The sequence below is a fragment of the Mesocricetus auratus genome, unplaced genomic scaffold (genome assembly GCF_017639785.1).
Source record: "Mesocricetus auratus isolate SY011 unplaced genomic scaffold, BCM_Maur_2.0 Super-Scaffold_100676, whole genome shotgun sequence".
Taxonomy (NCBI): Eukaryota; Metazoa; Chordata; class Mammalia; order Rodentia; family Cricetidae; genus Mesocricetus; species Mesocricetus auratus.
Window position 1 is genome coordinate 35,323,021 of NW_024429266.1, and position 24,184 is coordinate 35,347,204.

At 44.6% G+C, this 24,184-nt stretch overlaps 2 protein-coding genes and 1 long non-coding RNA gene across 8 annotated transcripts in view; 1 reads left to right on the top strand and 2 right to left on the bottom strand.

Annotated features, from left to right (window-relative positions):
- The window catches only part of Fam163a (family with sequence similarity 163 member A), a 70,027-nt gene extending 66,639 nt beyond the window's left edge, over positions 1 to 3,388 (top strand). For all 4 annotated transcript variants that reach the window (XM_040738323.1, XM_040738321.1, XM_040738322.1 and 1 more), the window contains one exon: positions 172 to 3,388. In XM_040738323.1, coding sequence (XP_040594257.1) covers positions 172 to 585 — 414 coding nt within the window. In that variant the 3' untranslated portion in view covers positions 586 to 3,388. The remainder of the gene's footprint in view (positions 1 to 171) is intronic.
- A 248-nt stretch (positions 3,389 to 3,636) lies between these two features.
- On the bottom strand, positions 3,637 to 11,670 carry LOC121136864. Its single transcript, XR_005874036.1, has 2 exons — positions 5,364 to 11,670; positions 3,637 to 4,236 (listed from the first exon to the last, which is right to left on the bottom strand). It is a non-coding gene; the product is annotated as an uncharacterized LOC121136864 (long non-coding RNA).
- Positions 11,671 to 12,175: 505 nt separating this feature from the next.
- The window catches only part of LOC101834096 (torsin-1A-interacting protein 2), a 30,633-nt gene continuing 18,624 nt past the window's right edge, over positions 12,176 to 24,184 (bottom strand). For all 3 annotated transcript variants that reach the window (XM_040738524.1, XM_040738523.1, XM_040738522.1), the window contains exons 2-5: positions 19,214 to 19,390; positions 18,131 to 18,649; positions 16,619 to 16,726; positions 12,176 to 15,584 (exon numbers count right to left, since the gene is read on the bottom strand). In XM_040738524.1, coding sequence (XP_040594458.1) covers positions 14,827 to 15,584; positions 16,619 to 16,726; positions 18,131 to 18,649; positions 19,214 to 19,280 — 1,452 coding nt within the window. In that variant the 5' untranslated portion in view covers positions 19,281 to 19,390 and the 3' untranslated portion in view covers positions 12,176 to 14,826. The remainder of the gene's footprint in view (positions 15,585 to 16,618; positions 16,727 to 18,130; positions 18,650 to 19,213; positions 19,391 to 24,184) is intronic.

The following is a 24,184-nucleotide window of genomic DNA, read 5'->3' on the forward strand; positions in this document are numbered from 1 at the left end:
AAGCTGGGAGTAAATGGGATGTGGGCCCCTAGTGCCGGAGCATATTTCCCTCCACCGACCAAGTAACAGTCACCAGGTATTCCACGGAAGGCGGAGGAGGGCTATTCTCACTGGCGATGGGAGGAGGGGGATCTAGACTGCCTCTCAAGCATCCCTCTTCCTTCTCCCCAGTATTACTGCTGCAAGAAGAACACAGATGACGAGGATGCTGAGGAGGAAGAGGAAGAGGAGGAGCACAACCTTTCCATCCATCTCAGAGCCCCCACCTGCAATGCCTGCAGTTCCCAAGCCCTGGACGGCAGAGGCAGCCTGGCACCTCTCACCAGCGAGCCCTGCAGCCAGCCGTGTGGGGTGGCCAGCCACTGTACCACTTGCTCCCCATACAGTACCCCCTTTTACATACGGACAGCTGACATGGTGCCGAATGGGGGTGGAGGCGAGAGGCTCTCTTTTGCCCCTACACATTACAAAGAGGGGGGAACCCCATCCCTCAAATTGGCAGCACCCCAGAGTTACCCGGTGACCTGGTCAAGTTCTGGGCATGAGGCCTTCACTAATCCAAGGGCTATTAGTACAGATGTATAATCCTTTTGCCCCAATCTGCACACACCCAACACTGTCCCAGCAGGAGCAATGGAGTGGAGGGCACCTTCCAATAGCCCCGCAGGAACCATCTGAGTTTCTCTGGCTTCCATAGCAGAGGGGTCACTAGGATGTGAGCTATTAAATGCATCGAGGACCAGGGCAGGGCCTACGGCCCGGATGTGGCGACCTGGTAAGTCTGCAGTGTCACCAGTTTCTCTCTGGAGATTTCCCTCTACCACAACCCCTTCCAGTCAGCCCAAACCCTTTGCTTTGTTGGGCGGTGCAAAGGAGCACCAGGGAAGGCTCAGCGAAAGCTCTGGAGGCTGCCAGAGACCTTGGGAAATGAAGTGGGCATGCCAGGAAGAGATGGACACAGGGGAAAGGTGAGGACTAGACATTCCAGAATTTGAGAGGAGACAGAAAAAACATGGTAAAGGAACCCTCAGCTTTGCTTGTTGGAATGCACCCATGGGTTAATGTACACTCATTTTTTTCTAACTTTTGTTTGCCTGCTCTGACAGAGACATGAGTTCTGGAAACACTACATCTGCTATCTCGCCCCTCCCCATGAAATGCATCAAATTGACACTAAGTGCCAGGGGACCACAGCAAGAAGGGTCTATACAACCTTGCCTCTCCTTCAAGCCATTTCTTATGCCCACTGCTAGAGAGCCTTCCCCAGACTTTAATCACTGCAGTTCTAAAAGCCTAGTGAGCATATCTCATGGATTACCTCTGTCCCTCCATGCTTAGCCACTGATGTAGATTCAGCCCTGTGAGGGTGTGCGCATGCCCATTCCTGGGGGAGGGGTACCCTTTCATGTACTCATCACCAGCAACGACATTGTGGCTTTGCCTCCTTTAAGAGCTGCAAAGCTGAAGGGTCCAGGGTCCCAGTAAGAAAGAAAATATTGGCCCTCTAGCAGCTGGACCAAAAGGCAACTAAAGTGGCCAGTCTCCATGGCAACCAGAAGGTGGGCCCTAAGGCAATGCTGCAGTAGCATGCACCTGCACAAGCTCCTCTAGAGGCTTATGTACCCTTTGAGCATTCATCTGTGATGTGACTTTGGGAACAGGACCATTTTATCCCATCAGAACTCTTCCCTGAGTTCTGGGGCCGGGCAGTGGGGGTCCCTCTGAAGGTTTGCTTTGTCTCATGATGAAGAACTATTTTTCTGTCTTCCTCTAGTCCCAAATCCCCACACCTCCCACTTAACTATCACCTAGCAGTGGCCTTATGGGTTTTTATTGTTGTTTATTTGTTTTGTTTTGCTTAGATATTTTTGTTTTGTTCTGTTAAGTTCTCCAGTTACCTCTGTGGCTCAAGGGTCACTGTCCCCACTCTAAGAGTGTAATTAATGCTTGCACATTCCTGACTCACACAATGCTGGGAGGGTGGGCCAGGAGAAGGGCTGGTCTTTCTCTTGAACTCTTGGTTTGTTCGTTGGTTGGTTGGTTGGTTGGTTGGTTGGTTGGTTTGACAAAGAGTATGCTACACCTGACATCTCCAACTTGGTTAGAAGCAGAAGACAATCTCTGGCCATACTTTGTTCACTCCTTAGCCCTGGGACCAGTCAGGTATTTTCACTGAGACTTCCATTTTTCTCCAGGGGAAAAAAATGCCTAGATGGACTCTAAATGTATATCCAAGACATCTTAGAAAGATCTGCTAGTCATCTCTTTCCTCTCTCCCTCACCCTGCCAGGGTTAGACAGACTCTCCAGCTGTCTGATCCTGATACAGGGGTATTTGTTGTGGGCTGGAAACTACAAAAGAGATGGGAGGACGCCCACAGGGTTAGAAGGGAATGCTATTTCAATCGCTGGTGAAAGGCGAACAAATCAGACCTAGGGCTGTAGTTGGTTGAGTTCTTGACCAGTGCATAAAGTCCAGGTTCCCATCTCCAAAACCACAGAAACCCAGCATGGTGGGGCACTCCTCTAAGATCCATCACTCAGGAGGTAGAGGAAGGAAGATGGTGGTTGTTCAAAGTCATCCTTGGCTGTATAGCAAGTTCAAGGTCAACCCGTGCTCCCTAGGACCCTGTCTCAAAAACAACAACAAAATATTTGTCTAACCTGCTACCAAGCAACCTCAACTGACAAGTGCTGCTGCAGGAAGTCACAGTAGGAGGGTCGATGAAAACTGTCCTCTGGTGCAAAGGGACGGTTCCAAAGCTCCAGTGCGATCAACCCTAACATCTCCTCCCTGGGCCGAGCGCAATCCCTTGACTTACTGCCAGGCCTGGCAGCTCTCCCCACTTCCTCGCCACCAGCCCAGTGCCTTGCTCTCCAGTGGTTCCTTCACCCCAAATCTCAATGCCGTCATCACACCAACGCCTCTGGGTGAAGCAGGACAGCCCAGTCAACTGTAACCCACTTTTGTACTCTGGCTACAAAGCACCCTTTGCCTTTGTGTGTCCTTTCTCGGCTTAACCCACACGTCAAAGGGGGAGGAGAAACACACCCTTCCCTTCAGGCCCCGTCACTGAAGGCACAGGCTCCACCATAGGTGGTGGGTCACCTGCCCACCTGTCTCCTCACTGTTGCATCATGGGCTCCACCCTGGGGAAGAGAAAGCTCACCCAACTCAGCTGTCTGTCCCATGAGACACTATTTGTACGCTCTTCAGACGGAACCCTGACCAGGAAGAGGAGGAGGAGGGGTCGGGGATAGCCAGTCCTCTCCACCACCCTTCCCCACATCACTCCGCTGCTCCTGCTGCAGATTTCTTGTCTTGCATCTTCGATAACTTGGAATACAACCAAGTGAATGTCAAAATAAAGGAGAAATTTTAAATAGAACACCCCAGAGGGTCTTCCATTCTTCACCCATGGAGGGCCAGCTCATTTGAACACCCAGATGAATACTCATATGAACATCCAAAACATTCATTTTCAACACTGCAGTCAACTCACTTCACTCTCTTTCGAGGTATCCCTCTGCTGACTCAGCATCCACAGCCAGCGAGGATTTCCTGTTTCTTGAGGAAGGGGCTTTAATGCGTTAGAGATAAGTTGTGGGTGGCAAAGAAAAAGATTGCAATTTCAGCTGAAATGCCCAGACATGGCAAACTTTATTATTGATCAAAACTTCAGTACTCTGAAGAGCAAACACCCATGGACAGGAAATGTATTTGGTTTTTATTCTCACTCCTGGGGTGACTGTCTTTTCCCCCATTGCCTGGGATCCTCACAGTCATATTCAACTGACTAGCCTGAAAAGAATTAGTGCACAGGAACTGCAGGAGAAAGGGGAGGGGCCATTGCTCCAAGGTGTCGGGGTCACTGTTCCAGACCATCAAGTTCCCAGAATACAGCAGGGCCTTTGTGTAAACAAATATTTTAGTGGGTGGAAAGGTTATTAAATTTTTTTGCATAAAAGTCTTGCTTGGTGGAGGAGATAAAAAGATGTGAATTTCTTGTCCTAAACGCAAGTTTTACAGTATTTATTTGACAGTTCTTACAGGTGTCTTGGCCAGGATGATGAATTCAGTAGTACAGACTTCTGCCCCCTCCCATTGTAGGCCTGCAGCTTCGCCACCTCTCTCTACTTTTGGGTCAAATTGTTGTTTCTCAGAAGACTTAACAGTGTTACGCAATCAGTCCTGTGTGGTATGGGGAGGGAGAGACGGGAGACGGTTGTAGAGAGACTGCAAAAACAAGAGAATGGAGGCTAGAGAGCAGAGAACTAACGTCATGTGTGAAAGGGAAGGCCAGAGGTTGGGAGAGGTACGTGCCTGTAGTCCCAGCACCAGGAAGGCAGAGGCAGGCAGATGTCTGAGTTCAAAGGTAGCTTGGTCTACAGAACAAGTTCTACCCAGAAAAACTCTTGTCTTGAAAAACCAAAAAACAACAAAAGGTCAGGGATGAAGTCAGTGCGCCTGCATTTGTGTTACACAGGAGTAGAAGAGAGTAGCTCTCCCCACCTCAAAGGCCAGGACTATAGCTGGATGGACTGCAGTTGGGTGGCCAAGACAATCCTGTGCTAAGACTTCCGGCCCCGCCACAGCTGAAGTGCAGCTGCGCCTCAGGGAGCAGCTGGCCTCTGTTCTGCTAATGTGGTTCACTTCTGAGAACCAAAGAGCCTGAAGCACATTTTTATGGCGCCTTATGCCCAGCTGCCCCCCACCCCCACCCCCCCATCATCCTGGGATGCCCTAAAAGGCAGAACTGCCCTTAGTATATCAGTTTGGCCTCAGGCTTGTGGTAGAGCAACCATCTTCGTTCAGCCCTTTTCCAGATAGCCTTTGACCTAAGACTCAGGCCACTGCTCTGTCCAGGCCCAAACGGGAAGAAGAAAGGGGAAGAGAAGCAATGTTCATGTCACAGGTGGGAGGACTGGGTGGGAGGGGAGGAAGCCACTGAGAACACAAACTTACAGGCTGAGCGCTAGATTTCTGAGGCAGCTTAGAGACAGGAGGCAAAAATGAGACCTGTCTGACCTGAGGGAGAGGGGTAGACACAGCAGGAAGGGGAAAGGGTGTTTGCCAAAGGGGAAGGAGAAACTTGGGGTTTATATAGGAGGTTCGTGAAGCGGGAGTTAAATGCAACTTCCAGGGCTATGTGCAGCCTGCAGTTTCTCCCTCCTGGAGTTGTTTATCCAGACACAGCGTTCTATCTTTAGAATCTCACTTGCCCAGGCTATCTGGATGCGGGTGATACCAGGAGGCTGAGTTCAAAATGGCAGTGAAGGGGGTTAAAGGGCTGGAGTTTCAACACAGGGGCAGGAGGTTTCAATAAGCTTTAGGCCCTGAGACTTAGGGGAACTGAGACTTACTTGGTTAGGGTCTGGCAGTTTGTTCCAGGTTTATTCCAACACTGCAGCGTGCCCACACCTTGGCAGATCTATGTCATCTGTCAGGAAGCATCTTGATGTATTTAGGACAAAAAACCATTTCTCATGATTAAGGAGGGTAGTTTCTCACGGACTCCTCTTTTGAGTAGCCCTGACCTGTTCCAGAAATGCAAGCAATGAATAGCCTGCCAAGACCTTGCCCCAACCAAGGAGGAAGTCACATCTCCTTCCTTAAGACTCACCCCACAACCCCGGGTGTACCAGCTCCCAAAGAGGTCTCTTACCAAACACAAGCAGTCCTGGAGGAGACTTGATCCGGGCCTCGGGGAAACGTTTGGCTATCACACTTCCTCGCTACCTTATCACTGTGGGCCCCCTCTGCCATACACCAAGCACATCGAGGTGGGAAATGAAGAGCACCATCTTGGAAAGTTCAAATAGGTGTGACAGTTCCCGTCCCCATAGGGATGGGCACCAGATGCTTGGTGGCTGAGTCTCCTTGAGTACTTGAGTTCACCTTCCCTTCTGGATTTGACCATGCAATGACATGAGCCTGAGTAGGGGGCATCTCAGGCTCTATCTGAGGTCCTTTGGCATAAACCACACCTGTGTCCACTCCTGCCCATCCACAAAGGGGCAGCCCTTGACCTGGGGTTCTTTGACCTATTGAGAATTATACTCTTGCTCTGAAAACTAACAAGAGCTCTCACCTTGAAACAATCACATAAACATTTTAAAACTAAGCTAGAACCCTCACCTTCTCCTAAAGTCCTCTGAACTCCATCCCCAAACCAAGAGTGATTAATAAAACCCAGACCTCAGCCCTCTAGATATTGAGACTCTCACTGCCCTATTCTTCCTTGCCCTGAATCCCTCTTCCCATCCTGTCTGCCCCTCCCCTAAGGAGAAGGGGTCTGGGACTGGGAACAATGGAGGAGAAGCCTAAAAGGAAAAAAAATAAGAAATTTTAAAATAGACGAAAGTTGTAACATAAAACATGCCTGAGATAAGAAAATTTCAAGGTTACGCACTCCAATAAAAAAGCAGTCTCCTCTTGGGGACTGGATAGTTCAGTGGTTAAGCGCACTGGTGGCTCTCACAGAGGACCAACATTCAATTTTCAGCACCCATATGGGGGTTCATAGCTGTCTATAACTCCAGTTCTAGGGGATCTAATGGTCTCTTCTGGTCTTTGTAGGCACTGCATGGACACGATACACAGATACATGTGAAGGCAAAACACTCACACCCAAAAATGAAGTAGAAATAAATCATTTTATACAGTCTTCTGTGGGGGCCTGGAAAGACGGCTCAGCATGTAAGAAAGCTTGTTGCACAAACATGAGTACCTGAGCTTGTTGTGCCAGGTTCTCAGAGCCCAAAGACCAACCCAAGGAGTTAACACTTCTGATGCAAAAGCAAAAGGTTTCTTTTTATTGTTCAAGCCTGCCAGTTTGAATCTCAGTCCATGGTGGGGGAAATGAGACCCCAAACAGCCAAAAAGAGAAGCTTTTAAAGGGGCAGACCATCAGGTTGAAGGGCACAGATTTTTAGAGTTTCCATGATTACTTAAGGTCATACAAAGTACAGAGTAAAGCAGTAACTATGTATTTTAAGGTAAGACAGGGCATAGGGTTACAGATTTACAGAGTCACAGGGTCTGTCAGTTATCCCCTGGCCTGGGGATCTTTACAACCTTACAAACAGCAATTAGCAGACAGGAATATTGACCCAAGTGGTGGAGAGTCACCTCCCTTTCTCTGAGAGCAGGGCTCAGGTGCCAGCCGCAGCACTCCTGACTTAAGAAGTTAAATTTTCCTTTACTGTTAGAAGTTCCATTTTTCTGTATAGATTTAGGGCTTGAGTTCTTAAACTTTTATTAATTTTAATTTTTGGTTCCTCAAGTTCACATCCACAACAACCGTGTAAAAAATCTGATGTGACTGAACATGTAACCTTAGCACTCAAGGGACAGAGTCAGAAGTTGCTGAGGAAGAATGATGAGCAGTATAAGCAACATCCTCCTCCTACCTCTGTGTACATAGACAGGCACACAAACAGGCCCATATATAACCCACAACGGGGACACACACACACACACACACACACACACACACCGAGAAAAGATTGGGAATGACAAGGGTATAGGAATGAGGCCTTTTAAATTTATTCCCTATTATATCATTTTGATCTTGTTGCTGTTACTCTGAGACAGGGTCAAGTGTAGCCCACGTGGCCAGGCTGGATGGTGCACACATTTAATCCCAGCACTCGGGAGGCAGAGGCAGGTGGATCTCTGTGAGGCCAGTCTGGTCTGCACATCCCAGTTTCAGGACAGCCAGGCCCAAACCAACAAAGACAACCCTTGTAGCTGAACATAATCTTGAATCCTGACCCCCTTACCTCTGCCTGAGTGCTATGCCTTCATGCCCTGCTGATTTTTTCTTTTTTATTTTTGTCATTTTACATTCCAAAAGATTTTTCCAAGTAAACTTATATGAAAACCAATCCTGAAAAGTGGGAGTGTGTGCTGGGTCATCTGACACAGACCCATGGGTAAAGCTTGTCTGGTGTGTGGAGTGAGCCAGGCTTAGCCATGTGGACACATTGATGGTGTCTGAGAAGCTGCCGTGCTTCATGTCTCCAGATGTGGAGCTGGGGTTTGGCTTACACCAAGACTCTCTGTCACCTCTAAACAGGGAAAGAGACAATTTTCTCACCCACAAGGCCAAGAGCCGAAGACTGGGCTAAAAAAAAAAAAAAAAAAAAAAAAAAAACCTGGGGTCAAACAACACAGGTCTGCACTGTATGAATTTGAAAGTATTTCTTGTAACAGCAAAAGAAAACCACACAAACTGTGGATAGTGAACCATTTTGAATTTTGAAGTGTATATAGGATTCCATGCCATAGGTTTACTCAAATATTGAGCGGCCATCACCACTACCCTTCCAAAGCTAGTTATGACTCCCAAAACTCTCAAAGCATTCATGTTAGAACTACCTTATTTAGATCTACTTCCATAGTTTAAAAAGGTTTTAAGCTAGCCTCATTCTGCCTGTCCTGGCAGAATGGGGCTCTACAACTCCAGAGGAACGCAGAATGACACAGGTCATTATCTCTACTCGTCACATGAAATCTGGCTTCAAATACAGAAAGAAGGGCTTGGAAGAGAGCTCATAGCCTACCCAGCGGGAGGAGTGGGGAGACCCGAACAGGCAGCATATTGAAAATGAAACAGGAGAGGCGTTAACAATGGCCCCAGACTCAGGTATAGATATAGGATGGAGAAGTGCCCAGAAGATAAGCGGGGAGTACAAGGCTCTGTTTGCCAGGCAGCAGTGGGATGTGACCTTCCTCCTAGCCTGTGGGTATCCTGTGGGATGGAAGACAGAGGACTCAGGAAGAAGGGAACTTAAAGGTCCCCAGGAAAAGACATCCATTAATGTCCATATACCACTTCCCTCCCACCACCCCCACAGCCTTCTCTCCAGAAATCTCTATCCCAGGCCCCCTCCTTATAGTACCTAGACAGACAGTGGAAAGCTAACCATGTGGGTGCTAGGAACCAAACCTACGTCCTCTGCAAGATTAGCAAGTGCTCCTAAGCTCCAAGCTTATCTTTGCTGTTTGCAGATTTGGTGTCAACCCAAATGAGAACCTGAAATTACATCTCAGGAAATAATCTCATAGCATTATTATATTGACAGCTCATCTGTTTTTTCAAAATTATTTATTTATGTGTATGTGTGCATGTGCATGAGGGTATCAGATCCCCTGGAGCTGGAGTTAGATGGCTGTGAGACACCAAATGCAGTTGCCAGGAACTGAACACCCATCCTCTACAAGAGTAGAGAGTGGTCTTAACCACTGAGCCACCTCTGGAGGCCCTGACAGTTCATGCCTTCACCAGGGCTCTCTGAATAGGAAGACTTAGTTTTGCTTTGTTTTAGAAGGTTTTAATCTTCCCAAGTTTGATTATGTTGCCTAGGAACTCTGACTACTACCCAGTTTGTGTTGGGGGTAGATAAGCAATTTTCTAGCCTTTTAACCTAAACACTTAAAAATAAAACTGCCACCATGCTACACATTCATTGTAGCTATTTGGACTACATTTAAGAAGCCCCATTCTCAGAGGCAGGTGGATCTCTGGGAGTTTGAGGCCAGCCTGGTCTACAGAGTGAGTTCCAGGACAGCCTCCAAAGCTACAAAGAGATGCTGCCTGGAAAGAAAAAAAAAGAAGCGCCATTCTCTGCGAGCAGGTTCATCGGCACTCTGGCTAGCCAAAAGTTCTTAATATGCTTTCCTAAACTGCAAGAATCAAATAGGAAATTAGTCAAGAAACACACAGGTCTGAGTTGAGGGTGGACAGCAGGGCCCAGCCCCAGCAGGGAGGGGCCAGAAGCATGGAACCCAGGATTCTACTCATTAATTCCAGTGTGGCAACTTTCTCAGAGTGAATTTTTCTGGTGTGTGGGTGTCCTTCCTTAGGTACGGTCCATCTTGTTTTTTGAGACAGGCCTGGAGAGTGACAAGAAGACTAGACAGGTTGGCCCTCAAGCCCAGGGATCTGTGTCTCATGCTTCCCCAGTGCTGGGCTAACAAGCCTGTGCCACTACATCCAGACTTTTCTTTTTTTTAAACAGGTGGTGTGGAGATTGACCACAGGACACTGTGCTTCCAAGACAAGCATTTTACCAACTGAGCTATCACTCCAGGCCCGAGGTTGGGGTGTTGAGGAGTGGTGTGTGTGTGTGTGTGTGTGTGTGTGTGTGTGTGTGTGTAAGAGATCAATGTTGAATGTCTTCCTCGATTACACTCCACATTTTTTGAGAAGGTCTCTCATTGAATCTAGAATTATAGATTGAGCTGGATCTACAGACGTGCTGCCATTCAGTTTTTCTGCTTTAGATTTATTTGCGAGTGTGTGTATGTCAGTGTGTGCCTGTCCAAGCAGACTTCAGATGCCATGTGTCAGATCCTGGGGTGTCAAGATTCAGTCATTTGCAGGAAGCCCAACTTGTCATGTGTATGCCGGGATCCAAACTCTGAGCCTCATGTTTGCACAGCGAGCACTTTACTAAACCATCTTCCCTGGCTTCTAAGTGTGAATTTTTGACACAAACCACCTCCCCACTTCCAACACACAAGGTATGGACACATACACATTTAACACATCCCCAGTTGGCACGCCCCACGTTCGGAACAACTCCCATGGCTGGGCTTACTGTTTCACTCTTCCCTAGTCAAGAGCACCAGGTACAGTGGGAATGAAAGCTACGTAAACGCAGCCAAGTGTTCCAGGCACTGCCTGCACTGCACTCTCCACTGACAGCCACCAACATCGCTTGATGTTTCCAGGATACTTTTGACCCTTCCCACCATTGATGACCACATGCCCATTTCTGTAACTCTTTATTTGGGAAATTTTAGTCAAAAATAAATCAACTAGGAAAAATTAAGATTTTTTTGTATGTTAACCAGCAATTGATCTGAATAAGGCACATTCAATATCATCAATACGGAAACAAATGCAAAAAGCAATCATAGTGACATGAACAAGTCAGATATCAATACTGTCAAAGCCATTAAATTTTTAGGTACATAAAGACAAAAATCTGTGGTTAAGAAATCTCGGTTAGATAGAAAAAGATGTAGGTGAAAACCATCTGGCTGCATTTGTCTGTCATATCCTAACAGCAGTGCTAACAGCGCTCCTGTCTTTTAACTAGTACAAGTATAAACCAAAGGCTATGAGACAATGCTCTATCACCAGCCAGCTGTTAGAGTGGGCCACAGGCCGAGCCTCACTACTCCAAACCTGAGGGCTCCCAGGTGAAATTTACTAGAATTATTTCAGTGGTAAGAATTCTCTAGAACTCCTTTACTGATCTCTGAAAGCTAACTTAAAAATCTGAATTTTACCCGGAAGGGAAAAACTTAAGTCCAAAGACAGTTTCTAATCCCCTTGCTTGCTTCTTGGTATTACTTAAGAAGGGATTCCCATTAAAAAAAAAACAAATAATATGTATGTGTATACACACACATATATATGTATGTATATTTCTGTTCTGTGATATTAATTAAACTGTTATGTTCAAACATGTTTGTTATCATGTAGTCACAAATAATTTTACTAAGTCAAGCAATTTATCACAAATAAAGAATTACCACACACACACATAAGGCTGAAAAACTGCAGTGGTGACACACACCTCTAATCCTAGCACTTGGGAGACAGAGGCAGGCAGATCTCTGTGCGTTTGTCAATAGTCTGGTCTACAGAACAAGTTCCAGGATAGGCTCCAAAGCTACAGAAGCTACAGAGAAACTCTGTCTCACAAAAAAAAAAAAAAAAAAAAAAAAAAAAGCTGAAAAATGTGAAAAACAATGGACTAGAAGACAATACATGAGATAATAAATTTTAATTATGTGTACATTTTAAAATAATCTTTTTGTTTAAAAAGTAATTGGGTTGAGCTAGTGTAGTAGTACTCCTTCCTATAATCCCATCATGTAGAAGTTGAAGGTCTGAGAATCACTAGTTTGCGCTATGTAAAGACTGCATCAGAAACAGAAAATCATTTGTTCTGACCCCAAACTCATATATGCTTGTTTTCACTATGATTTTTAAGAGGTCTGGGGATGCAGCTTAGTGGCAGGGCACTTTCCTCAAATGTCAAGGCCCTGCAATACTGAAAAAAATTAATAAAAAGAAGGGTTTTGAAATAGTAGATAGTCTCAGTTGATTGCACTTACATATAGTGGATTTTAACAAAGTCAACAGTAAAAAAAATTGAAAATTAATTTTTGAAATGTATTATATATCTCAAATTTATGTTGACAGCAAATTATGTACAAGGATATTCAACTGAATGAAGAAACTTGTTCCACCTGTGATCTGAGCCACTGACATAAGCTGTGTACAAATACTTCAGGTCGGTTCCTCTGCAGTCTGAGGTAGCACAGGCCGAAGGCCAACATAACAGTTCTGCAAGGCACCCTTGGTTTTATATGAAGTGGTGCTAGTGGCTAAGAGCTGGGTGTGATGGTATACACCTAAACCCAAGCGCGCAGGGGGCTGAGGCAGAAGAAATTACTCTAAGTCTAAAGTCAGCCTTGGCTACAGAGTGAGGACCATGCCAGCCAGGGATATATGACAAGCCACCAGCTTTCAAAACAAATGAATGCAAGTCTAGAAATACAGAAAAAAAAAAATCAAATGTGGCATACAGATTTTTCTTCAGTCCTCTGTTTTACATTGAGTTGACACTCAAATTCCATCCACTAGCCGGGCGTTGGTGGCGCACGCCTTTAATCCCAGCACTCGGGAGGCAGAGGCAGGCGGATCTCTGTGAGTTCGAGACCAGCCTGGACTACCAAGCGAGTTCCAGGACAGCCTCCAAAGCCACAGAGAAACCCTGTCTCGAAAAACAAAAACAAAAAAAAAATTCCATCCACTACGCTTAAACTTCGTGTTTAGGGTCTTTTCTCAAATCTATTGCAAGATTCCTTCAAAATCCCAAATCTTTCTTCCTATGTGCCTCCATAGTTCACATCAAAGGCTCTGGACAAAGCCAATCTGTGTTCTTTCTGTGGCACTCCCCACCCCATCTTTGTGATCCCTCTTAACAATCAACAGAGATCTTCTTAGTGTTCCCTAAAATCCCTACAGACTCAAATAACTTCTTAATTATATACATGATCTCATAGCAGCAGAACAGCCAAAACTAAGTGCAAAAGTCCAGGGCTATTTCTGTTCACGTAATGGAACAGACCCTTTGTGGATCAGGATCCTTTTACTAGAGTTTTACTTTAGAGTTCATGTGTGCTGATGGACAGCTATTGGCCCTACTCTAACAATCATGACTCGTAGCTTAACAACTGATCCTGGCCATGACTTCTCTTTCTCTTCCCTATGTAGAAAGAACATCCTCTTGCATTTCTCCAATTCCTTTCCTACTGGCATTGCTAACTAGCTATCAAGAAACAAATGTAACGTTCCATCATAGCATAGAAAATCCCATTTGGTAAAGTTATGCCAGCTGCTGATACTGGTGTCTCTCTGAAACGGCACTCAGATTTTCACCAGAGTCAATTATGACATTCCAGCCAGCAGTGGCAGCCGTGATCAACAGAAATGAGCAAAAGCCAGAGGTCATGCCTCTACACCCCACAGCAGACCATCAGCAGGCCTCAATCACCCTGTCCAACAGACCTCACTCCACCTTCCTACTCCTAAGCTTTCATCTCTTCCTACCTGAGTTCGTACCTTCTAGAATGCGCCTTCACTTCATCAATGGTTTTCACACTTCCTTCTCAGTTAAACTTTGGTCCACTGAAATCTTAACAGAGAGCCCCAAACACAGCAGTCAAGAGCAGAGATGTTCTCACATGAGGAGGAGCTGGTAGGCGCAGAGAAATGATACAGCCAGTTGGGATTTCTTCATTTCCAGGGATTACTAAAAATGTCTACATTGATTCCAGTACTTGGGAACATTTTTTAAACAATTTCTTTTTATTTTTATATGTATTGGTATTTTGCCTGCATCTATATCTGTGTGAAGGTGTCAGATCTTGAAGTTAGACAGTTGTGATCTGCCATATGGTTGCTGGGAATTGAACCCGGGTCCTTTGGAAGAACAACCAGTGCTCTTAACTACTGAGTCATTTCTTCAGTCCCCAACATTTTTTTTTAATGTAGTTTTTACCTCAGCTCATTAACTCAGCTCATTAATGGAATAAAAGCATACATGCACCAAGTTCTTAGGTAGGATTTGGAGGGATGAATTCTAGTTTCCTGTTTTCATCTACTCAAAGTGCAAATCCACGTAAGACACAACCCCACAACTGCATTATTAAAGTGAGTCTTAAAAACACTTAATACGTGGTAGAAGAGTTCCCTGAAATCACTGGAATTACTAATCTGAGCCCAAACACTGCCCATGAGGCCCTGTGGAGTCCTAGCAAGGCAGCATTTCCTCTGCAATCAGATCTTCCTGTGCAATGATTCTGCCCATGGGCTGGAGAGCTAAACAATCCCTTAGTTTTATGTATCATGCTGTACTTTAAACGTGATCTCCTTAAAAAGGCAAAGGAAACCATCAGGCCAATTGCTAACGTTATCAAAATTTAGACTAGAAAGTTTTGTTTTGTTTTGTTTTTTGAGACAGGGTTTCTCTGTGGCTTTGGAGCCTGTCCTGGATCTCGCTCTGTAGACCAGGCTGGCCTCTGCCTCCCGAGTGCTGGAATTAAAGGCATGCGCCACCAACGCCCGGCTTAGACTAGAAAGCTTTTACAAAAAGAAAAAAAAGAAGAAGATGAAAGTTTCTTTTCTAAAATAAGGGCCTGGGCTTCTCAGCTGTCTCCTCCCGCCTGCTAACAACCATCTCCTTCCAGGGGCACAGAGCCCTCAGACCTGGTTCAATGCTATCTCTGTGCCTGGCTTCACAAAAGGCAGCCTCGCTCTTCTATGGTCTTGACGGGCTGGACGGGCAGCACCAGGTGTGAAATGCGGCTCCACAGCCCACTCAGCTTGTCTGAGTCCATGTGGCTGAAGGAGCTGGGGGTCTCAGAGTTGGTGAATTTAGCCCAGAGTAAATCCCGCACTTTCTCTTCTGTTTCCCTGGGGCCTACGCTTGCTTCTAGTGTTTCCTCCTCCAAAAGGACGGTCAGGACAAGGGCCACATCTTTAAAGGCAGCGTTCTCGTGATCACAATACTTGTAGAAGATCAGGGTGGAGCCTGCAGGAAGGGATTCGAAGTGGTGGACTACAGCAGCCTTATGGCCATTCTCAAATCCATAGCTGAGCTCCAAGTCAACCCACAGTTTGACTGTGTCACTGTCCTGCAGGGCTCTCTCGGCTCCGTCTAAGGAGACAGCTGACACTTTCTGGGAAGAGGTGTAGGCATTGGCCACATGGTGACTCAGGCACTTGAGGGTCTCCTTTCCCTCTCGAGCAGCTGTGAAGATGATGGTGGCTGGCTCGGTGGGGTTTGAGACATTGAGGTGCTTCTGGAGAAACTTACGGCCTCGCTGCCACAAAAAGGAACTCTGACCTGGAAATTTATCCTTCAGTTGGCTAAACTGAGCCAGGAAAGCCTCCAAAGCTGGGTTCTGGGGCACCTGCTGGGCTGGGGAGGAATAGTAGCTACTGACGGAACTTAGCACGAGAGCCACGATCAGGCATCCGAGAAGCATAGGACCTGCCAAATGAGAACAGAGAATGAGAAGAGCGTGAGTCAGAAACACAACTTGTGAGAAACATGAAACACGGGTTTCTATCAAGTCCCCTGGCAACATTACGCTCCCTTTGTCTGAGTCTCCTATACGTTCACACGTAATGTCTAACAGAAATTGATCGTCATGACTTTGAGGCCAGTGTAGTCCACACAAAAAGAAATAAAACAAAAAGCCTGACAGAAATACCTTCTTTAATCTCTTGAAGCTATTTGAATATATACCATCTATGTCAACGTTGTCATATACTTTGTTACAGTCAGTGATGCTTTTGAAAGGTAGTCATGACAACTCTCTTCCACTTTCCAAAAGTCCACACTGGCCAGAGCAGACCACTTTGCAGTCAAAACTTAAAAATGACCCAGACAGGGTGGTGCAGCTTATACATCTCAGCGCGTGGGGGACACTGTGATGCCTGAGCTACACAGGAGACTCGGTCTCAAAGGGGAGAGCAAACAACAAACAACTTCAGTGTGCAATCTGAGACGTTAGCAGCCTCTGACTGAAACGGCAGCTTCTGGAGGCTGAGGCAGGAATGCTGCCATGTGTCTGAGGCTAGCCTGGGCTGCACATGTGTCCCAGTCAGGGCTACACGGCAAAGCCTGCCTCAACAATACAAAAAAAAAAAAAAAAAAGAAAAGAAAACAAAAGGCAGTTTCAGTTTCTTGTATTCTATACAGTATTTTCTGTCTCTAGCAAGGTAGTTCAGTGGTAGGGAGTTTGCCAAGCAGGCACAAGACCCTAATTCAATCCTCCATTGGGGCCAGAGGCAGGGGTGGGGAAGAAGCAGCAGATTTTCTGACCATGAGGATTTCTTATTTGTTAAACAAAATATCAAACAGTAGCCCTGGAGGAAAAAAACTTTACAACTTTATTGCTCCATTTTATTGAATTTATCAATAATTAAAGTTAATATTGGTAAGTGAGATAGTTTTCTAGGCATTTTCCCTGAGGGTCTGCGAATGTAAACCAACTGTGGCAAAGTTAGGTTTGTTCTCACCATAGCTCCAGAGACTCTTCTTATCAATCTTTCTCAGTGAATCCTGTACAGCCTCTTCCTTTTCCTTCACTAACTCCGTCTCTTCTTCAGGACCTCCAGCCTCTAGGGCTAGAAGGAACATTGTTTGTAGACAGCGTACCGTGAGAGTGGGTAGTACCTTTTACCTCTCACCCAATTACATGACAGGATTCTTATACTTTGCAAATTTTCCTTTTATGCAAGCCAAAATTGCTGTTTAGTTCATTTCACTGCATTAGGTTCTCACCACCCTCCACACACACCACATTCAAAACACTGTTTTATTTTTCTACTCATGGTGAACCTCTATAATGGTAAAATTGTAATTGTAGATATTTGTCCATTCAACAGCATTCATCAATTGTTCATTCATTCATTCATCCATTTTCTCACTCAAAAATTATTCATAAAGTCGTACCTATATGTTGGATGCCAGAGAAATACAATGAAAGAAATAAGCTAAAATATTCTGATGGAAACATTTGAGACATACTAGGTATCAGGGATTGCGATGGGACGGTCAAGTCCTTGATGAATGCTACACCTTGGTACTAGAACAAGGGCATTTCAATGAGCTCTCCAGAGTTCTTCCCAAAGCACTAGGCACGGTACTGCAGGACGGCAGAAGTGAGGCTGAGGCCAACGAGGGCCACAGAGTGAGATACTATCTCAAAACGAGAGCAACAAAAACCAGCCAAGCAACTACATGTGTGTATTTGTGCTGATTTATACACATTTACCTGCTGATTCACACAATACTTTGTTTTTCAAAGGACAAGAAAATTGAAAGTTTGTAATTAAGTATCCTCATAAGAAATAAAAGATTTTTTAAGTTGTATTCCTTTTTGTCATATTGCATGAATATAAAGAGTAAATAAAAACAATATTTAAAGATGTAGTTTGTGGGACTGAAGAAATGGCTCAGTTGTTAAGAGCATTTGCTGCTGTTCCAGAGGACCAGGTTCAATTCCCAGTATCTCCATGGTGGCTCACAACCATCTGTAAAGCCGGTTTCAGGGTAACTGACACCCTCCTCTGACCCCTTGAATACCTAGCATGCACATGGTATACAGACATACTTGCAGGCAAAACAGCTATACACATTAAAAAAAAAAAAAAAGCAATTTGTAAGCCATCAAGACAGCTCAGTGGTTAACAGTGACAAACCTGATGATCTGAGTTCAAGTTCCAGGACCCACATGGTAAAGACCTGAAATTATTCATGCAGGTTGTCCTTTGACCTCTGTAAGTTCACTGAGGCACCTGCCCAAACACAGACACACACACACAGACACACACACACACACACACACACACACACACACACACACACACAAGAAACAAATGAAACATGTAGGCAGCAAGTACCTACAGTAACTGAGCTAGTCGGAGAGACTGGAAACCTCACTTCAGCACCCTATTGCTTTGAAAGATTCCGCCACACCCCCAGGGAAACACAAGGCAGGCTAACAGCAGTTCAGAGGGTTCTCTCACCTGACGCAGGCAGTCGCCTCCTCAGTAAATCCTGGCTCCCTGGGTCTTCACTGGAATGACCGGGACTCGGGCCATCGGTGGAGTCTGCAGCAGGTGGCTCCTGATCAGCCTCACATCTGTCACCTGCTCCCTCTGGGGGGTCTGTGGAACTGCTCCCCAGGTGTGCATCTGCACTTCCTCCCTTGCTGCTTTGAGAGCAGTTAGGATCCAGATGCAGGGCCTCTCCACCCAGATGTTCCGAGGGAGGGTGATGCCCCTGCTCTGTGTCCTGGGAACTCAGGCTGCTCTGGTGTTCTGCTTTGTCCACCGGATGCTTTCCTGAAGCCATTTCCTCTGAACTTTCTGGCTTGTCACCTGTGTCTGCGTGCTCTTGACCTTTGGCCCCTACCTCATGATGGTCATCCTTGAGATCTGATGCAGGAGGTGGGGTCTGGGCTTCTTCATGGTCACTGGGTGTGACTGTGGTGCCCTGTGCTTGGGAGTTGATGGAGGAATCATTTCCTAAATCCTTTTGAGAGTCTATTGAAATAAAAACATTTTATTTAAAATGTTTTACCCATAGTTTTATAGTCTAACAAGGTCTGCGATTACATACATACATACATACATACATACATACATACATACATACATACAACTCAGGTTGGATCCCTGAGGCCTGCATGGTAGAAGGAGGTAAGCAACTCCTGCAAACTGTCCTCTGGCTTTCACCTGCACTCACACACATACACACATAGGATGTAAAAACCAAAACCTGATGTCCTCTTTCTCTTCTGAAAAAGCTATTTCACACTTGCCCCCCCTTTTATGCACATTCCCCTATAAGTCACAGGTTGTCTTCATTAAATAAACAGGATTCTAAAGATGAGTCTACCATCGTTTTAAATGATGCATAGCATTTTGCTAAAATGACCGCGGCCTATTACAGGAATATAAAACATTTAACTTTCTTATAATTAGATTTGATATTATGTAAACGTCAGCAAATATGAAAAAGGTAAGAATAATAAGCTAGCCCACTGAATTACGAGTTTTTACTTCAGTTCCTACACACACACCCAGTGCTACGAGGGCTAGTCTCACCTCCCACAGGGTCACTGCAGCCACCGTCCATCATGTTCATGTCCTGGCTTTCCAGAATCTGGGACATCTTTTTAGTATCTGGGTTTTGTTGTAAAGATATCTTGTTTTCTTCTTGTTCCAAGTTCCAATAGACTCATGCTTCCCATGGAAGGAAGAAGCAAGGAATATATACAGTGACTAAAATAAAATGAAAAACAAACAAATGACTTCATCCATTCGAGGGCAAAAACATCAGTTTCAGCTCTGAATAGGATCTCCTTAGTCTTGTGTTATGTCTTAAGAAAGGCTGCTCTCTGGCTTTCAGAAGCATCCCATCCCACGCCCAGCCTGGGCTATAGCAAGTCCTAAGCTGGCCGTGACCTTGCAGCAGTCCTCTTGCTGAGACCTGGGACCACAGGCATGTGCTGCCATGCCCAGCCTCCTACTAAGAAATACGACAGTAAAATTACAACTTCAGAGAAGACAATTTTCTAGTATATTAATTATAACTAAAAAAAAAAGAATATTTTGAAGGCTGTAGGTGTAGCTCAGTGGTGGACTTCTTTAATCACCAGTATCACATTAAAAAATTATAACCAAAATATGTCAAGTGACTCCATTTACAGGGAACTTTGAACTAGACAAGTGATTAAAATCTACAGTGAAAAGAAAAACAAGTTAGTGATTGCTAAAAGCATATGGACGTTGGAAAATGGGGGCAATCAACATGTTCCATTTGTTGTCAAACTTAAAGCCTGTGTGTTTACTGTATGTCTTTTATTCTTAACATTATGACAAATAGGATGCCCTAAAATGTTTCATCTAGTTACAGTGCAGTAAAAAGCAGTGGCAAAGAAACCACCATAGCAAATTCTCCAAACACTCAACATACATTTCTCTCTTGAGTACACGCCAGCCCAGCAGCTACTCTCAAACCCCTGGTAAGCCCTCACCTCTGTACAGGGTTGAAACAGCATTCCCTCAAAAAATAAGTAGGACAAACATGTTTTTTACCTCAAGTCACAAAGTCACATGGTCTGGTATCTGAGCCATCTGGAGGCTGCTGTTTCAGTATCAGGCAAATCTTTTGAGCAGTGACTAGTCCTTATTAGGAAGTGATTTCATTTGGAACCTCACAAAGAAAGTGAGGCAGAGGCTGGGTATTGTGGTGAGCCTGCAATCCCAGCACTTGGGAGGCAGGGCAGGAAGATCATGAGTTTGAGGTCATCTAGACTACAAGGCAAGCTCCAGACCAATCTGAACTACATGAAAGACCTTATGTCAAATAAATAAGTAAACAAATAAGCAAAAAGTGAGGCCATGCCTCAGTGATAAAAAAAAAAATGTATTGTTGGAGACTTTCTGTAGCCAGAAAAACTGATCCTTAGCTGTCTACAAAAGGTATTTGACACTTATGTTTCTCACAAAGCACAGGAATGTGTCTCAAATGACACACATTTTTTTTAAGTGAATCTCTTCCAAGTTCAATTGTGAAATGTTGGTTTTCAGTGTCCCACAGTAATTCATTTTTCTACTAAGTAAAACTTAGCTTGATTCTCCCTGGATCATGTCCACTTTAACCCTAACCCTGTAACCTGGAGCAAACCTTGACCATTCTGCTTTATCTTTTCCAGGGCTTGGAACGGGTAAAAGTTCTAAGATTTACGCTCCACTCGTGAAGACTACACAAAATGGTAGCTTACATTTTTCTGACAAATGTGGCAAAATGTCTTTTAGATCAGGTGCAAACATCTGTTACGTCTTGCAGTTTTCTCTGTGTTTAAGATAATTAGTAACTTTTAAAAATTGAATAATGGGCCAGGTGATGGTGGAACATGCTTTTAATCCCAACACTCAGGAGACAGAGGCAGGTGGATCTCTGTGAGTTTGAGACCAGCCTGGTCTACTGAGTGAGTTCCAGGACAGCCAGGGCTACTCAGAGAAACCCTGTCTTGGAAAACCAAAATTAACAAATAAAAAACAAGCAAAACCAAACAAAAACAAAACAAAACAATGGGTAAAGGAGCTGCTGTAATGAGCAAGAACACCTGCTTTAAAACATGAGGACCTGAGTTTGAATCTTCAAGGCTGGTTAGTTAGCCAGATTAACCAAAATAGTAGGAATAAGTTGAAAACTGATAGGGGGAAATTGGCATGTTCTCTGCTGGCTTCCACATATACATGCATGGGCACAAACACACACAAACTCACATGCAATGACCACACACCCACACATACCACAGTAAAAAAAAGAAAAAGGAAAAACAAAGAATAACAAAATATTTGCCTCTGTACAGAAAGTACCCATAAGGGCCTATAATGACAACCAGAAGTGCACATGAAGCCTCAGCCACAGCCTCCTACACATTTTATATCAGACAGGACAAGGGAAAGCTGTGTGTGGAGAAAACTCAGGGCTGGCAGGGCCTAGCTCATCCTTCTTGTCCTGCAAGTCTCAAGTGTGGCCAAAGGGACACATGGGAAATAAGGAAAGACAGAGGTCTGGAGAAGACAAAAGGGAAGGGCAAGGTATCGGGAGCAAAGAGGAGGAGGTGGGAGTAACGCTCAGTACAAATAGAGCAAAGGGCCATCAGTGTCTCCGGAACAGAAGCAGACACGAAGGACATCATGACAAATGCATAGCAGTAGGGTCTGATATATTTAAACATACCTTTCTTAGTAAACTATGCCATTTTAGGCTCAGAACAGGTGTCCTAGACATAAGCAATTTGCCATCCTGCTCTGGCATCGAAGACCACAGCATACCTAGCAGCTGTGGTCATTAACATTGATTGAATGCTGTTCTTGATCATTTAGAGTGCCTTCTTGGTGCCAGGCAGCCAAACATGTATTATTAGCTCAATCTTTGCAACACTGCACAAAGTAGAAACTATTCTAATATTCTCACGACTTTCCAAACCAAGATAGGGTTAAGAGCCTTACTCAGGAACATGTGACTCAAGGAAGCAGGATCTAAAGTGAGGTGATCTGCCTTTAACACCCAGTATTTTAACTGAGACCCTAAAAAAATGCTTAAAACACTGCACAGGTCTTTGACTCTGCCACGGTTGATCTAGGTTTGAACTGGGACTCTAGTATATACAGTCTGAGCAAATCTGCAGATTCTTCAATACTCCCCCATTCCCAAGGTAGCTGGCTGGCCTGGAGCTCACTATGTATGTACATCAAGCTGGCCTTGAAGGCACAGAAATCTTCTTGCCTCTCTGGTGCCAGGATTAAAGGCCAGCACCACCATGCCTAGCTCAGATCCATAACATTTTTCAGAATGTTTATTTTAATGCTGTATAAAGTCTGTAGTAACACCAATTTATATCACATTGGTATTAAGACACAAAAGACATTATAGCCATCTTGGGCCATTTGTCCCTCCTGGCCTCACAACCTTCATACCTGAGACCACGTGACTTACAACTCCTGCTCACGTCCCAAGATCAATCATGTCCTCCGGTCAGATTTTTTTGATAATTCAAGCATCAAGTTCTAACTGACTCTACTTGTTGCTGCTTCTTTGTCCTTTTCTCTAATTCTAGTTTCTGCTTTATTGTCCCTAACCATTTTCTGTCACGTGATCAGTAAAGTGTGTAACAGTATGAGGCAGGCACTATCACTGCCTCCCATGGGAGAAACTAGTCACAGTGCCCAAGGCCCTTTAATAGAATTAGAATACAAACCCAGAAACTGTAAGGGTATTATTCTTCCCTCATAAAAAGCAGTTTTCACTGAGTTTAGGGGTGCACACCTGTAATCCCAGCTCTAGGGAGGCAGAGGCAGGCAGATCTCTTTGAGTTTGAGGCCAGACTGATCTCTAGAAAGGCCTTGATTCAAAACAACAAAAAACAACAACAAAGGCCATGTTGTTAAAAATCCATGGAGACTCAAAGGAGGTGAATGACCTCACTTTTTCAGATGACTATGACAGTAGACTGACTGTCACATTCTTTGGATGCCATAGCCTCAGACATGCTTGTATGGCTGAGGCTTTCCCTGTAACTTGGAGACCTCAGTCACTTCATCCCATAAAAGCAGTCTTTCTGGTGACTGTATTTTTCTTCCAGTCTACCCCAAAGTTTCTATTCCCAAATCTGCCAGACAGTAATGGGAATTTATGATGGTCATATTAAAAATGTTATCATTATATATATTTTTATCAACTCACCCATACTATGAAAAGACTGTAACAGACACAAAACATTATCTCAGATCATTTTGATTTTAATCATTAGAATTTAATCAAATTAATCATATTTTGGTAAAATCCATTATTCATATGTAACTTCTAATCTACAGAATCTTAAAAGTATTTTTAGCCAAGTGGTGGTGGTGTACGCCTTTAATCCTAGGCAGAGGCAGGTGGGTCTCCGTAATTTGAGGCCAGCAAGGACAGGCCCCAAAGCTACACACATATATATTTCCAAAGACCTAAGCTACAAAAGGCTACCTTCTCTGCTCAAATTTCAGCTCTTCCACATGATATTGACTTCTGGCAGCTTATATACTGGGCATTCTATGTTACATATGAAGGCATAGTTTTACAATGTCATCACCCATAGCTGCTGGTGAAGAGGGCAGAACAGTTCTGATTAATTGCTCAACTTGTACTTGCAGTACTGAGAGCTCACCAAGCTCCCCTTTTAAGTCAAGTACCTACTACGGATGTACTGGTGCAGGTTGCAATGTATGGTCGGTCCATAGACCTCTTATATTAGTTTACAGACTAAGAAATTTTTAATTTAAAAGTGCTTGTTTAAGAGAACTCCATGGTAATTCTTTGTATGTTGACACTACTAGTTAAAAAGTTGGTTAAAATAAAAATTTTGTATTTTGCCAATGTTTAACTCTCAGATGTGTAGAATCTTATGTCCTTGGGGCATAGGCAGTCTTAACTAAAGAAACGAAGAGGCAATAATAGCCTCTAAAAAGGCTGTCTGGGGAACAGCTTTAGAATACAGTGAGGGAGTACCTCACTGCAAG